The sequence below is a fragment of the Chelmon rostratus genome, chromosome 4 (genome assembly GCF_017976325.1).
Source record: "Chelmon rostratus isolate fCheRos1 chromosome 4, fCheRos1.pri, whole genome shotgun sequence".
Classification (NCBI taxonomy): Eukaryota; Metazoa; Chordata; class Actinopteri; order Chaetodontiformes; family Chaetodontidae; genus Chelmon; species Chelmon rostratus.
In genome coordinates, this window is record NC_055661.1 from 19,662,333 (window position 1) to 19,679,026 (window position 16,694).

At 41.6% G+C, this 16,694-nt stretch overlaps 1 protein-coding gene across 2 annotated transcripts in view; it reads left to right on the forward strand.

Annotated features, from left to right (window-relative positions):
* The window catches only part of tle2b (TLE family member 2, transcriptional corepressor b), an 81,372-nt gene that overhangs the window by 15,380 nt on the left and 49,298 nt on the right, over nucleotides 1-16,694 (forward strand). For both annotated transcript variants that reach the window (XM_041934587.1, XM_041934588.1), the window contains exon 4: nucleotides 14,231-14,275. In XM_041934587.1, the coding sequence (XP_041790521.1) occupies nucleotides 14,231-14,275 (45 nt within the window). The remainder of the gene's footprint in view (nucleotides 1-14,230; nucleotides 14,276-16,694) is intronic.

Genomic DNA, 16,694 nt, shown 5'->3' on the forward strand with positions numbered 1-16,694 from the left:
TTCTACACTTACACATGTGGCTAATGTTAGCCAACAAACTTTAGGTAGGTTTTGCTGTGTAACTGACTTTACTGAGTCACTTTGTCGACTGTATTCTTTGCTTGCGCTTGTCACCACTCTACAGTGCACAGTGTACCTCACCAGGAGACCTGTGTGTTGTTTCTGGCTCGTCTGGTCACCTTATAATGGTGTCTATAATGCAGCTGACTCAAAACCAGCTCAAACAGGGAAGGGAAATTCAATGTCCTTCAGTTGTTACTTGTGACCGAAATGACAGCTGCTCAGCAAAAATTGCATAAGCTCATTTAGTCACTCTGCATGCTTAAGTTGCAACATAATCTCCTCGTCACATCATCGGCCCAATAAAGGGATGTTTTTATTACAGTTTGAAGTTATTGTGTTTTCTGGCATATTGCATAAACACAATACAACTTTGAATAAATCAAGTACTGTGTAATAACATATCCATACAACTGTAAAGCCAAAAACTTGTTGAGGTTTTGTTTAGGATCTTAAACTACCCAAACCCCAACCCTCAACTGGTCCCTTAAAAGCAGAAGGATTTTTCAAACTGACCTCATTCCATAAAAATATCTTTGCTATGCTTTTCAGAGCGGTAAAAAAAAAATACAAGAAGAAACGTGCACATAAATATGATACAGTACAGAACACACACAAAGAGAAACCTCTGCAAACCACAGACTTCTCAAAAACACCCACTTCCCTAATCTCAGGCACTCCCCATTTTAGCTGTGGTTTCACGCAATTACTGTGTGGAACAAACAGCCCAGACAAACATCCACCTTGAAATCCTCACCACCCGATCTTATACAATAGGAAGGGTAGCGTGCCAGCATGGATGCAGTTCCCTGTCTTTCCTCAGACAGGGGCAATGGATGACATTTGATCGAACTTTGTGCATATTAAATGTCACGGCCTTTGTGACCACTGCCGCACTGGTAAACTAAGGAGGGAGAGAAATAGAGTATCTTCTGCAGTATGTTTAAGTTCAACACTAGGCTTTAACAGTTCCCTATGGCAGGAGGTCAGCGGGCTGCAGATGCAGATGTCATATCCATATAGGTTAGCATGGCAGATGGTTAGCACTCTAGGCTATATTATTTGAACTGGGGCTCACTGTAGTGGAGTGGATGGCTAACACAGTGCCATGCTTCTTCATAGGCATGGCTCAGAAATGAGAGGGAGGTGAAAGAGAGGCTCAAAGGGAAAGATAGCTTGAGAGAAAAAAAGGCTCAGAGAGTGTCAGATAGAAAAAAAACAGGGAGCTGCTGAGGGAGGGAGAGAGGGAGGGAAGGATACAAAAGGAGGCAGAGATAAAGAGAATAAAAGAGGAGAGGGAGAGAGTGGTAGAGGCAGGAGAGAGATACAGAGGGAAAGAGAGGGAGTGAAAAATGCTGAAAATGAAAGAGAGAGAGAGAGAGAGAGAGAGACAAAATGAGGAAAGAGAGATACCAGGGGACAGAATTGCAGAGAGGAGAGATGGAGGGTGAAAAAGATGCCATGAAGGGATGAAATGGAGAGAGAGAGGGAGAGAGGGAAAAAAAGAGAGTATGCAACATGGAGTGCAAGAGAAAGAGATAGTGATGTGTTTGTGTGGGGGGGCGTGAAATGAAAGAAAGAGAGATAGAGAGGGAAAGAGCGAGAGGGTGCACGCACAGACACGTAAATAATGTGAAGCAACAACGGACTCGCTGCGCCCACAGAGGAGATAACCCAGAAGGCTATATTTAGCTCGTTAGGCCTGTCATCCACACTGAGGCCTGTTTCCACAGGCTGGGGCTCTGCTCACCACGCTGCACTGCTCCTGCCTTTACTATTCATCAGTTTTAAGCTCTTTAAATACTAGGGTGAGGGGTTGGAAAGTAGGGAGCTGGTTATACGGGGTGATACAGGGCTGATACATGTGGAATTTTTTTGTGAACTTTAACGCTTTAACACCCAAGAAATGTGACAACTAAGAAAACGTGCATTTCTTCTCTGTAAGGTGGCAGTACTTTGATTTTTTATTTGATTGACTTACCAAAAAAAAAAACAAAACAGCAGGATAAGGGCCTAAAAACAACATGTTTATTTTGAAATTGCAGTGACCTCTCGTAGGGGTCTCCTATGGACTAAAGGAGAAAGCAGTGTTAAGTTGTTATATAGCCACAAAGTCTGCAGGGATGGGAGGTCTGGGTGATTCAGTGGGTCAACAAAACGATGGATTTTGATGGTCAACGCTGGTTTCTTTCAACCATGACCACGATTGTTTCCTAACCGTAATCAAGAAGTTATTTTCACCCATGCTGCCATCTTTCCCCAACACTACTAGCCATTTTTGAGCCTAATCCTAACCAAACCTCAACTATTGTGGTGTCATATCAAAAAAAATGTTGCCCTGCCAGATCAGAAAATGCTTGCATGTGTCTTTCTGGATGGCAGTTACAGATTGTGTTTTGCTATTTTATTTAGAGGTCTTGCAGCATTTTGAATTTTCTTCAGAGAAAGTTTCAGTTTATAGAGGTACTGTGTCAGTGAGTCTGATCAGCAGCCATTTTTTTTAACCACAGCTTGCTTACTAACGCAGTATTCTTGTATATATCACAAATAAACGATGTCTACTTTAGGAGTGGACTTTTCTCTGAGGGAAATACCTAAACAATTGATGAAGACATGCTGTAGGTTAAAATATTAGTTGCTGCGCCTCATTAAAAACACTTAAACCATCTGCTCCAGATCTCATCATTCCAGATCCAACCTGAAAATCTTGGTTGAAGTAGAACTGAGCCAGCAGCACAGCCTAAATATCTAATTTTTTTTTTATAGGTCAACAGTCTCATTAAAATTTCAAGTGACAGAACAGGTGCTTCCAGAAATGTAATGAGAAAACCGCTTATTTAACAGCCACAAACAATGCTCTTATCTTTTTTAAACAGTCATTTGAAGCAGATTTTGGATGGTAGTACTGTCTTATTTATTTGATAATAATGTTTATTCTTTTGTTCTGTTGTACCCCTGTGTGTGAGACAGTCACATGTTGCCATAGTAGCAGTCTTTAGGCTAATGGTATTCACTAAACGGAGGCAGTAATACTGAAATAGACTAATAGACTGAAAACGTCCCCTCTGCATCTAACTATGTGAGAGGATTTGACGCTCACAGAGGAAAAAAGGGAAATGCTGAAATAAGCCAATAACAGTGTGGCACTATTGTATTTGCTGAAGAGTTGTGCTTTTTTACTAGCCATCATGTTTTAACAGAGGGTTTTCGTCTTACTGTGCTGCTAGTTATCTCCTTATGGCATGCAACTTTTCAAAGTCAGGGAATTTGTTTTTCCTCACATTTGCTACTTAAATTCTATAGCTGGCAATGGGTATGTTTTACACATTTCACGCTTGGAGAGATGATGCCATAACCCTCTCAAATTGCTTCTGTCCGTGGAGTGTTGCAGTAAAACGGCAGAGCCAGGTTTGGATATAGTGTGTTTGTATGTTTGGCAGACCCACTCTCTGTATCTTTTTGGATGGAGTATAATGTTGGCTGCTCGACTAGACTGCCTCATTTCTTTGTATGTGTCGAGAGACACTGGCAATGTGTAACTTTAGTGGTAGCTGCAAACACGCAAACATCAAGTCACACACATTGAGAGTGTCTGTGGGCGTCTTGCTTTTTCTCCTCCTGTTGTATTTATAATTCATGGCTCTCAGATTTCACTGCTCTCCTGGAATTCCACTGTGTATTTTTAAATGAGGTTGCATTGTAGCCCCAGCTAATCAGGGGGCGTAGACGTGTCGGTCACATGCTTACACATAGTGCAAGCAAGTCTCTGCCGCCTGCAGGGCTGTGTTCACCCCTGCTGGCCTGAGGTTGAATCTTGCAAAGAGCAGACGCGCAATCAGGCTCAGTGGAATATGAAAGAAGACGTGATAAAGTCTTGCATCATAAATCCCTAAAAGCCCACAACTTAATGTAGTAGACTGTTTAAGACTTGCTGGTCTAAAGTGGGAGAACCTTGACGGTGGACTGATCAGAAATATGTACTGTCGCTGCCCTGGTTTTCTCAATTGTTTTTCTTTTTAGGATTAAATGTCCTCGGAAACCTTTTTTCCCCCCCAGAGTCTTGACTGTTCTGCAGCCTTCCTCTCATTTCCTACTGTCAAACACAAGACAAAGCTCTTATGGGAGAGTGGACTGCCCAGACCCTTTAATATGAAGTATAAAAAAGACATGTCTACTTGAGGGTGACAGCTCACAGTCGGGAATCAAATTAGGTGGCCTCTCCATTGCTGTGTGTGTGTTGAAGTGAGGTACAGAGGCGCTGCGGGGGTCTGGTGTTAATGAAAGGCCATGCTGCTGGCAAAAGACAAAATATTGTTGCCTCAAATTTCATGATAGAAAATAATGGCCAAATGAAACAAGTGATAAACTGCAGATGACCATGTTTTCACTCCTGATAAGTATGTGTGTTGTTGAGCTGAGCGATTCAAACTGCTGTTAAACATCAGAGGAAAACGATTGAATGGATTTCCATTTTGTTTCATTTCACACCCCTGAGATGTTTGCATTCAGAGGTCTTGAACCAGACTAACTTGTCAGACTATCATTTAAATAGGCAACAAAGGCAGCACACATTAACTGATTGTCAATTCTACAGTGTAGTTTGGGATTAGGAAATGTTGGTTGCAAACTAACAAAATGAATGATTTGTTATTTTTCTGGATTTTTTTAAAGTAACAGCTCTAGTGGACAGCAATGCCACAGTAAAATGATTGCCTACCCTTATTACAGGTTGTGAAACATTCAACTTCCAACGTGTGTAATAAGCACCTGCAGGTCTTCAACTAGCAATGTTCAAAAACAGGCCAACTGGCTGAAAAATAACCTTAGCTAAGCTGCCACTAGTGACTATAATGTTACACTTCCTACTGTTGCTTCGTGGTAACTGTCTTAATTAGTTCTCTTTGCAGGAAGACTTTTACTCTAAGCCTCCTGCAGAAGTTGTTGCCATTTCTGCAAATACACACATACAATTTAATTGGTAGTTAAAGATTATTGTGACTTGATATTACAAAATATATCTTAGTTCTCTCGTTTCTTTTTTTCTGTCAATAGTGTGTGTTTTCTTTTTTAAACCTGCATCTAAATATTTTATCTCGGAGCCTGTATCAGGGTTGTATCATGGCCTCAGTGTTTTGTCTCATGCCTGCCATGCGGTCATTTGTTGGAACATTGTGAGCGTGTGTGTGTGTGTGCACGCGTTTTTGTGCGTTGTCCGTTCACTACAGCCCCTCAGGCAGAGATGAAGTGTGTGTGTGTGTGTGTGTGTGTGTGTGTGTGTGTGTGTGTGTGTGTGTGTGTGTGTGTGTGTGTGTGTGTGTGTGTGGATTAATGCGGTGCTCTCAGCCTCTTACTCCGCTCCCAGCTCATCTGTCTGATTCAGGCTGACACACTGTGTTCTCTTCAGCAACATTACAGACTGCTTGAGAAAGGGGGAAGGGAGGAGGGAGGGGTCAGAAAAAGGGAAGAAGAGAGAAAAAAAAATGAAGGGAGGGAATAGAAGTAATAAGGGAAGTGAAGAGAGAGACGGGGACAGTGAGATAGAGAGAAAAGGTGAGCAAAACAGACAGAGATGAAAGAGAAATATGAGGGGGAGAGGGCACAAGGGCATTGGCAGAAAGAGCAGAAAAAGAAAAAAAAACAAAAAACAGAACAAGGACATTGGCAAAGAGAGTGATAAAAGAAAGGGAGAAGAAACACATCAAAGACATGAGTATGATAGAGAAAGAAAAGGAGATGGAGGAGGGGTTGAATAGACAGGGGAGATGATGAGAAAAGCCAAGAATGGGAGAAAGAGAAGGAGAAATGAGATTGATGTAAGATAGCAGGAAGGAAGAGGGCAGAATCTGAATAGGGATTGCTCCTCTCTGAGCTAAACGTCGCTCTGCCATCCGATAGTGGGAGTTGGCTAGGGGATTTAAGCGGGGCCAGATGTAGGGAAGGATTGAGTCTGTTTTAAGAGTCTTAAACCTGTCTGAACTGTCTGGAGCAGGAGAAGCAAACAGGACAGGAGGGTTCATGAAGATGGACTGGGTCTCCCTCGTGGTGCATACTGTACACATGTGTTTATAGATGAAAAACCCCCTCCAACTCAAGGTCAGTGCTATCCAGTTGTTGTTCTGGCTCTCCCTCTGACGAAACCGGCTGCAAGAGAAGCCGCAGTGAGGCTGAATGTCTGCCGTGACTGATTTAGTCGTCACCCGCTGACAGGACACAATGGAGAAGTCAGAGCCTGCTAACCTAACCTCTGATGTGGGTTAGCGCAGCATGCTAATAAATGTTTTAACATCGTTGGTATGTGTGTGTCTCTGAGTGTGTGTGTGTGGGCGGGCAGATGAAAGAGACAAGCTCACCCGAGAGACACCGGTGAACAATGCTTTTGTTAAGGTTTTTACACACATCCACACCCCCACACGTACACACAAATAATACATGCAGGAGTAAACACGAGCTGCTTGCACACACGTAAGTAGCACACACACACACACACACACACACACACACACACACACACACACATTCTGTACAACTGCAAGCATGCTGTAAAGCCGCGCATAGACGTGTGCAGATTTACACGCACACACACACACACAAATGTCCCATTTAGATAAATCACCTTGGATTAGACCCACTTCCTAAAGCTCATTTTTAAAGTCTGCCAGCGTTCTTCACAGAATGCATAGAAGAGATAGAGAGAGAGAGAGTCTGGCACCATCGTCTGACACTCTCTCAACACCATGAGGGTGGAGGGAGGGAGGGGGTAACGAAAGAGCAAACACTCCCCGAAGAATGGAAGAGTGGAAAAGGGGAGGGAAACACGGGAGTGGAGAAGGAAAGAAACAGAGAGCGAGGGAGAGAGCAGCTCATTGAGAGAAATACAGGAATGCTTTTTGTCTGTCTTGCCCAGATGATGACAGTGCAGCCTGTATGTTATTAGCGGCGAACAGACGTAGATATGATGTTCAGAAGAGTGGAACGTTACAGTGCGATCAGATAAACAAGAATTACACCGCAACCTCATTTATCTAAAGTAACCCGCCTGCAGAATGGACACAATGAGCCAAAAAGCGGAGATGGAGATGGAGACTCTGCTGCACGTCTCACAATGTGCATACATGTTTTTTTTTTGTTGTTTTTTTTTTGCATTCTATATAAAGTTCACACCACAAATTGAGATTTTATTCCCCTCAATTTTTTCAAGAGTTTTGAAAAGTACATAAAACCTTTTGGGTTTTACAATAAACACTTAAACACATGTTAAAATGTTTTTTGTTCTTAAGAAAATATTTTATATGCTGAAGCTTGGAGACACCATTTCATAGGTTCACATTCACCATAATAAATACATGGTAATTTCTTTATTACATGAATGCGATATTTAAAGAGCAAAATTACCTCCTCAGCATAGACTTTTGAATGAATACTTCTAATATGGAGTGTACAGAAGATGCAATAGCCATCTTGTACAATTCAGTAAATGTATGTGTTCATGTAGACTTGGCAGTACGATTCAAATTCAATATCTTGATGCTAATTGGTAATTTTCTGTTTCGGCATTATGATTTTGAACAGATTTTGGCAAAGCAATGACATAATGCGATCATCATCATTGCAGTTCCACTGACAGTAAATAATCATTATTGAATTGTCGCCCAGCCCTGTGTGCACATGACCTGGCTGGATGTTGGCATTTTCACTGCGTACCAACACAATCGAGGGGATAAAGCCTCACAATCCTGGCTGTGGTTCTCCATTACCTTTGCATTACCTTCAAGTTATGGATTGCAACTTATTTCCAATTTCTGTGTTGTTATTTTGTGTCATGTAGCGGATAGACAATGACATTTTCAACAGCTGTCAGCCAGTCACAACAACGTCCACGTCATGATACAGTCAGGCATTTTCATTAAGTGCACGCAACAAATGTCATATAAGGTAGCATACATGGATTTATTGTAATCTACAAGCACTGTAGATTACTTTGTAGGTACAGGATGTACTGATGCTGATATTAATCTACTGTAACAAATCGGGTATATATACAACAATAAGTAAATTGCTTTATCAATATCACTCATTTAATTTGTAATGTTACTTGTACAGTGTTTGCTTGCAATATTCACTGCTCACGTGTATGTGCATGTATGGTCACATTTCTCGTAGTAAGAGGGTATTTTTATTTGACATTTGCATTGCATTCTTCACATTTCAGTTGAAAAAGTAGTCTAATGTAAAACACACACACACAGACACAGACACACACACACACTGCTCTCTGGGTGGGCATTGCTGGGTGTTCTTGGTAAGCGACGTCAGCCAGTTGGCTTAGTGCCCCTCTGCCAGGCTTAACACACACGCACAAACACACATCCACATTCACCACATGCGCCTTGCAATCTGCTACACACACATACACACAACCCACGTAGACAAGAGATCTTACGCAGAGTGCTGAATGAGAACGCAGTGACACAACAGAGGGATTATATAAAGCAGAACGGCGGGCACTGAGGGGTGGGGGGTGTAATTGGTGGTTGGGGGGCAGGCAGTTAAGAGAGGATGAACCTATTAAAAAGCTGACTTTAACACCATAACACGGACTGTACCGCTGCAATTTCAGTCGCACACATAGGCTGGTTATCACCATGCTGCACTCCAGACCATAGTCATGACCCTGTACTGTATACAAGTTACAGTTATAGCTTTTCTTCTGTAGGTTTTCAGTCTATACTCGAACAAGCTTGGTGTTTGCCTTCAATAAGAATACGACCAAACAGTACAACAAACAGTTGTAGTCTTACTGTAATTAATACATACATCATCATACTAAATGTAATTTGTCAGTCATGAGTTGCTACTTGCACATTCACAGAGAACAAAGCACAGTTGTTACCACACTACAGTCCAGACTAGACTCCCATAGAGCGTTGACACTAGAGTGCTGTGCAGGCTGCACAAATAGTACAATAGTCAATTCACTGCTGTCTAGCCTACACCCACAGACAACTGCTACCACATTTCAGTCACTTAGTCTTCTCCTTTCTGCCTCTTCAAAGGAAACCCTGACTGGACCACTTCATTGTGGATCTGAATTGCTTGTACAGTTAAAAAGAACACATCTCTAGTTCATGCAACTTCTCCGGAACTGTAACTGAGCAATGCTGTAACTGACCTAGCAGCTTGTGGCTCTCGGCCAGATTACCCATCGGCTCTTGGTTATTTGTCACCTGTTGGTGTTTAAAGTCCTGAGATTTTAATGTTGCTTTCTGCCTGATAATAACTGCTTCATTGTCTTTAGACTGAATGACTTAGGTTTAAGTCCTGGCAAATGAATGGCCTTCTGAACTGTTTTGAGCTGTCCTGAAGGTGACACTGTTCTCTGTATGACCTCACCGAAAGGAAGCGAGCAAAGAGGAAATGATCCTGCAGAGACAAATAAACTATTACAGTTTAATATTGTTATCAGTGCTAGCGGTGCAGCTCTCTAGTGGAATACAATGAGGGGCATTAGTACGTAATGCGGTGAGTAACCTCCTGCTACTAGGATGGCTTTCTTTGCTTGTTTTGCCTACAACAAAACGTTGGACAGTAGTTCATAAATTCTGCGTTCATGTCTAATCCTGCAGGGCTGGCAGTGGTGGAAAAAATCTTGTTAAACAAAATGTACTTTAAGGTATCAAAAGTAAAAGCACTCTTAATGCAGACTGACCACTATGAGAGTTAGTTTATCACGCATATTCCACATTATCACTATTATTATTTTTGTGTTAATTGTGTAAAAAGCATTTTATTGGAGGCAGTGAAGTTTAGTTGATCTACTTTAGATAATGTTGGGTTGTTTAATATCAAACAGTGTATGTATTTTAGAATTTCCCTATGTTTTAATTTGTAAAATAAGTAGTCACTATACCTGTCTAGTAAATGTACTGGAGTAAAAAGTGGAATATTTCCATTTACAGAAAGTATATTTCTGTAAATGTACTTATATCCGCCACTGCCAGCTGGGCATTGTGTTAACCATGGAAAAGATTTGTGTGTCATACCTGTCTTCTAGATTTAACAGACCATTGATTATACAGCTTCTTTCTTGCCTTTGGCCTTGGATTTTCCATATAGATACATAGCTGAAGTTCTTCCACTAACTGTGGAATGAGTGAATGAATCGCCTTTTTAATTCAACTGAGTCCACAGACTCTTAAGAATGCACAGTGGCAGCATCAAAGCTCCTTAACTTTTAGCAGAGTTTCTATCATACCTTTATTGCAATCCTTCCCATGATATCATGCTCCCATGATATCATGAGTCAGCTGCTTCATTTTAGCCCAGACTGGAGCGCTCTTGCCGTGGCCGGCTGCTGAAATGAGCCGTGTTGTTGCTTGCAAGGTTGTATTCAAATACTAGGGCCCTGGTTGTTGCACTCAGCTGTTAGTGTAGTGGGAAAAAAGTGAGATACTAAATGAAAAGAGGATGTTAGAGAGGAGAGGATGAAAGGGGAGCGAGTGAAAAAGAGAAACAGAGAGTAATGACAGAGAGGTGGAGAGGGCGACGGGAGAGATGGAGGGAGAATTAATAAGGAGAGAAAGACAGGAATTGAGTTAAAAAGATGGGGAGGGCTGAGGTGAGGTGTAATGATGGAGAGGTGACGAGAGAGGCTGATGAGAGATGGAGGGAGAGAGAGGGAGAACAAAGGGAGATGTCACATATCTTTCATGTCGAGAGGGCTGGAGGAGAGGCAGACATGGAAACACAAAGAGCTAGCTGAAGTACATTTGTGTGTGTGTCTGTGTGTACGTGCACTTTTAAAGTGTGTGCGCTTCCAGGTGTGTGAAGCGCATTTTTTACATGTGAAAGAGATCCCATGCAACGATTGTATATGTTTTTGTGTGCATGAAAACACATCAGTCTGGCCATGAGAGAAACGGAAAAGAAAGAGGAGCGGAATACATGGTGGAAATGAGCTCGACAGGGAGAGAAAAGAAAAATATAGATACTGTGTAGCACTCAACAAGAACGAGAGAGAGCAAATATACAAAGCGAGCGAGCCGAGCAGAAAATGGAGAGAGAGAGAGAGCATGAAATAGAGAGAGAACATAAAGGAGAAATATGATGAATTTGAGAGGAGAGAGGCAAAGAAGGTAAAAAAAGACAGGAAGGATAATTGGCAAGAAATACAGAAAAGGTGTTGACAGGAGAGAGTAAGAGAGAATGCACAGGAGGAGGAAGGTGACAACAGAGGAAGAGCACAAAGTTAAATGTATATACATACAGAATATATACTGTAGATAGAAAGATGGATTGATGGGTGGATACCATGCCACTGTATTCTGTATAAAGACCAACAACTCCTCCAAAATAAATAATAAAATGTGTTTCATAGCAACCCATATGAACGTTATCTGACCTGAAGCTGCTATTGTCAGTGAGTGACGCGCCTAAATGTTCAATCCCTCCCCAGCCTCTCTGAAATGTTTTGAAATACCACAACAGTGTCACTGTGTGCCTGCCACTGCTCCTGGAGGAGTAATAATTCACATGGTCGCTAGAAGTCCTGGGCAGCAATGCGCCAAAAGTTTTGCTTTCCTGATACCAATTCTGATACCTTGATGCAGTGTCTCTGCTGATTTGGAAGCACCGATCCAGCACCAGCGCTGTCTTTTTATTTAAATTTAAAATCTGTACGTTTCACTACGTGAGAACTCATTGGAATAATTTTTATATAAGGTAACATGTGTAAAGTGACGTGTGAATATAGTTCTTCATCACAGCAAAATTCAACACACTCTCTCACACCCAAATGTAGCGTATACTTGGGGAAAATGCTGACATTGCCACTGAAGCGGCAAAATATGTCAAAGCATGAGAGAATCAGAGAGAATCAGTGAAACAGCATATGAAACTGCACTGAACTCCTTCAAAATCTGCTTTTTGATTGTTATGTCTTTTTTTTCTTTTGTCGGTTGTCTCACCACAGTTCAATTGTAAAACAATTTCTGTTCATCATATATTTCTTTATCTTTTTAATGAGTAGTCTGCACTCATCTGTTTCATTATGGTATCCTATATTGTATAGTCATGTTGTTGTGCAGTGTGCAGCATAGTGTATTTCCATGTACATAGTGTTGTATAGTGTCTATAATAATGTGGAAACCATTTGTTCTCTTTTTTTAATTCTGTATTTTACATCTGCAGTGTAAACCTTGTACAATGTGACCTGGCAGTGCTGTACTTAATTATGTCCATGCCAATAAAACAAATTTGAATTTAGATAGAGAGGAATAAACATGGTTTGAAATGGGCAACAATTGCACGGGAGTAAAAGGAGACAGGAAATAGAGAGATAGACTGAAATGGAGAGCGAAAGAACATCTGACAGCTAGAAAAAGAAGGAGGGGAATAACTAGCGAGAGACGCAGGGGTGATGGGAAAGACGGACTGACAGCCTCTGAAAGATAGAGATAGGAGTGAGGGGGAGAGACTGAATGAGGTGGGGAATAAATGGAGAGAGAGAGAAGAGAGCGATAGAGCGAAAATGAGAATGAGAATACAGAGAGGAAGAGAGAGAGTAGTGTCTCGCTCTCATCAGTCAGAGCGTTGCTCATCCGGCGGCAGAGGCTGCCTTTGTCACCATGACGGATCCTCGCTGTCTGTACGCTGCTCGCCACCAACACCATTACAGCACATTACTTTGGTACACACACACACACACACGCAGAGGAGAGAGGACAACACATTTAGCAAACATTCGCATACGTTCTGGTGTCAAATAGACAACACACAATAAAATGAATAGATAAAGCACACAAAATACACACAGTTGCTTAGCTAGAAGCATTACATGCTTGACTTAGATATGTTTTGTTATTGATCGTACGATTTGGATACGTTTTCTGAATTAGGGCTGCAACTAACGATCATTTTCATAATCGATTTGTCTGCCCACGTTGACTTATTCAGATTGTTTTGCCTGACCAGCAGGTCAGAATTCAAAGCATAAACTGTGTAAATAGTGGACGGAGCTTCTGGCTCTGAAAAGTGAAGTCAAGGTGGTATTGCCTTAAACCTGCATTCTTTCTAATGGCCAATAGGGGGCGACTCTACTGTCAGCAAAAAGAAGCCTGTTTGTATGTTGACTTATGAGAAAATGAACCTACTTCTCACTTAATTTAGTAACTCAGTAAACAGTTTCCTAATGAGTTTATGGTCCTCTCCAATACTGCATTATTCGTATATTGTTGCCCCATTTAGCGTAAAATAAACAATAAAGCTGGGTATGCTTTACAGCGTCGCTACCTTGTGATTGAAGTTGCTAATGCTGAACAAAACAGGATGTCGATGGCCATAATGCCAGACTTGAGGCTTCAAAACAGTAGTCCACAAACCAATGGGTGACATTATGGTGGGTTAACACTTGATCCGAAGTTATTCGTCATAAGAAATACGGCAAATACCCATATTTGAGAAACTGAAACCATTTTGCTGTAAGATTTGGCTCAAAAGTAGGTCTTCACTGCCAAGTTGTTTCAGCTCATACAGAAACATGCATTTACATCTTTCAGTAAAATCCTTGTGTGGATGAGAAATGCAGATCACATGTTTGTACCAGGTGTGAATGGGAGCCGTGCTAATAAAGGTGTTAACTTGTATTGAAACACACTTCTCAAACACACACACACATCCAGATACAATGAACAAGGAGTCACACTGATGGCAACCATACGTAGGTCTCCGTGGGAACACAAACACACAGTCATACACACAATAGAGGCAGGAACACAACTTGAAGCACACACATACACAAAGTCATGCTCATTTGGCGCCTGTGCATAGACACAAATAATCAAACTGTAAAATTCCCTCACACACACACACAAACACACACACATGCTGAGACCGCGGATCGCACGTAACTTGCTCAGAGAAATAAATGCCTCATTATCTATACACAGATACACACAAACGTGTACTATACGGTCACACACTCACTCTCTCTCTCTCTCCCCCATCTTCTCACTCTCTCATCTCTTGCTTTCATTAAAACCAGACTGACAAACAGCAGCATATGCAGCTACACTGAGCAACAGATGTTCAATGGGAGATATTGTGTAAGACTGAATGTTAATGTGCGCTGTGTGTAAAATGCTAACGAAGCTGTCATTTGTGTTTGTCTCCACAGTACTATGAAATGTCCTACGGTCTCAACATTGAGATGCACAAACAGGTAAGAAAGACTGTTCTCAGTATTTGTTGTTTTTTCAGTCTCTGCCCAAAGCTTTCTTAGTGAAAGTCGCATTTACTGAGTGGGCGTGCAGAGGTGAATGTGTTATTTTACACACACAAACACTGTATGCCATTGTGTCATTTTGTGTGGGTGGGTTTCGTACTATATTCTCTCATTCCTGTCCTATTTCATATTTACGCTAAGTGACCTCCATACATGTAAATAAGGTAGACAAATTATTCGAAACACCTTTTATTAAATGCTGCCCAGTACAACACCACTACAAAGTGTAGCTTCAAAAAGTACCACAGCGTTGAGACTTATCACATCGTACATGTGTTTCTGTTTTTCGGGTCACTTCGTGTATAATGTATTGGCAGGACAAAGCAGAAACTGTTCCAGCTTAAACTGCTGTGTAAAGGCGATGAAGACGGAAAGAAGAGGTGACTCACTTTTGTAAAAAAGCAGGATCAAAAGCATGGCAATGGAATTAATAGTGATTTTTTGTTAATGAAGGACTTGTTTGTTCATTTATTTGGTAAATGAATAAGAAGTCAGCAAGAGCAACAGGTGGCTCCAGCACTAAGCAATGGATGGCTCTTTTTATTAGTTTTAATAAGGGTCTCTGGACAACAGTGTAGTTTTCCCCTCTATGCCTGCATAGTGAATATAAAGAACTACTGCATGAAACAAGAAGTTAAAAAACCCAGGAGAGTTTATTTCCTGCACAGCTATGATTGATGTCCCTGTTGACTTATGTTTCATTGTGGACAGTCTCCTCTTGGCTATTATCAAGCAAAACAAGTGATGGCTGCTGTAGGTGAGAGAAGAAACAATTACTGAAGTGAGAATAATAATACTATTAATCTGGCTGCTACAGATGGTAACCATAGCAATGGCAAATGTATGTTTTACAGAACTGGTGGTGACAGACTGAGGTTGACTGACACTAGATGCTGACAAGGCTCAGCCATTATCTACAGCATAGGATAGTTAGGACTGATGTATGAAATCACCCACCGGGTCTTCTAAGTGATGCAAAGACCAAATCCCAGGTAGAAGGCAAAAAAAGAAGGTGAATTGTGTATAATGGTGTTTTATCCTCAATGAGCTCTGGTATTCTTGAATGAGGACATGTGACTGATGAGCAGTGTGCGCTCTCAGCAGCCGACTGCTTGTCAGCCGTTACATTTGCTGCTAATTTGCTGTCTGGGTCACACTGCAGGAAAGGAAGATGGTGAAATTGCAGACAGGCATATAGTCAGATAAATTTACAGACAGACAAAAAGCAGACAGACAGATTGCAGATGTGAGATCTGTTCTTCTCTGTTGCAGACCTCCATGTAGATAGACAAAATCATCAGTTGAATCATATCTTCCTTTAAGGTGCCTGCGCCCCCCTCCTCTCTTAATCTATCTGTCATGCTAACTCGCTCTATGTGGTGGAGTCAGGCACTGTTATAAGACAAGAGGGGATTTTGTTTTTGTTTCCCAGCATATGCAGTTAGAAAGGAGCTCATTGTTTGAAACAATCTCTAAAAACTCCTTCAAATGAAAGCCTCTGCACTTTAACCTCATAATCATTGTGTCATTTCATGAGCAAAGGTAATTATAGCACGGAGACATCAAACAGTGGGTTTCTGTCCAAATACGTGCAGTGCAGTGTACATACTTAACTCCAGACTCCAGTACTGGCTGGTGTTCTGTCCAATGGTTGAAGTTAGGGATGATGCATGATGAGATCAAGAGCTGATTGGGGCATATTTTAGTCGACCGGCATTAGCTTTATTAAACATTAATCCAGTTAAAACATGGGAACCTGTTAAATTAATTCACATTGTTCTCAGTAGCATGAAAAGAAATATATCGCAGACAGCAGTTTCCACATGACACCAAACCTCTCTTTCCTGTTTCAGTGTAAAATGTTGCAGGTGTGCTTTCCCTCTAAAGCTCTGCTTCCACCCAGCAGTCCGTTTCAGTTCAGTTCAGTACATATAAGAAGGGGTTGTTTTTTTTTGCGTTTCCACTGTCAAAAGTTGTGGATGGTACCAATAGAACCTCTCCATTCAGTCATGTTTTTTCATAACCCCTCTGTTGAGGTCCCCAGCACATTAATCCAGTACTTACAGTGGAGCAAGGAACACTGCAGTCCGTTGATTGGTCAGAGAGGATCAGAGCAACCAGAGTCGTCTTGTCATCTGTGCTCTGATGGAGGATTTCCCAAACTCTTTTTTCCAGCAGTCTTTTGTTTTGCTGCCTGCAGCCTTTTCTCAAACAAAGCTCGTCTCCTTGTTGTAATAAACAACCACATACCGAGGAGAAAGAACACGAAACGTGTGTGCATAGCTGGTGTGTGGTTGAGTTAGTGAGGGAGAGTGAGCAGCAGAAAAGTGATGGTGAAATGAGAGCAGAGCAGAAG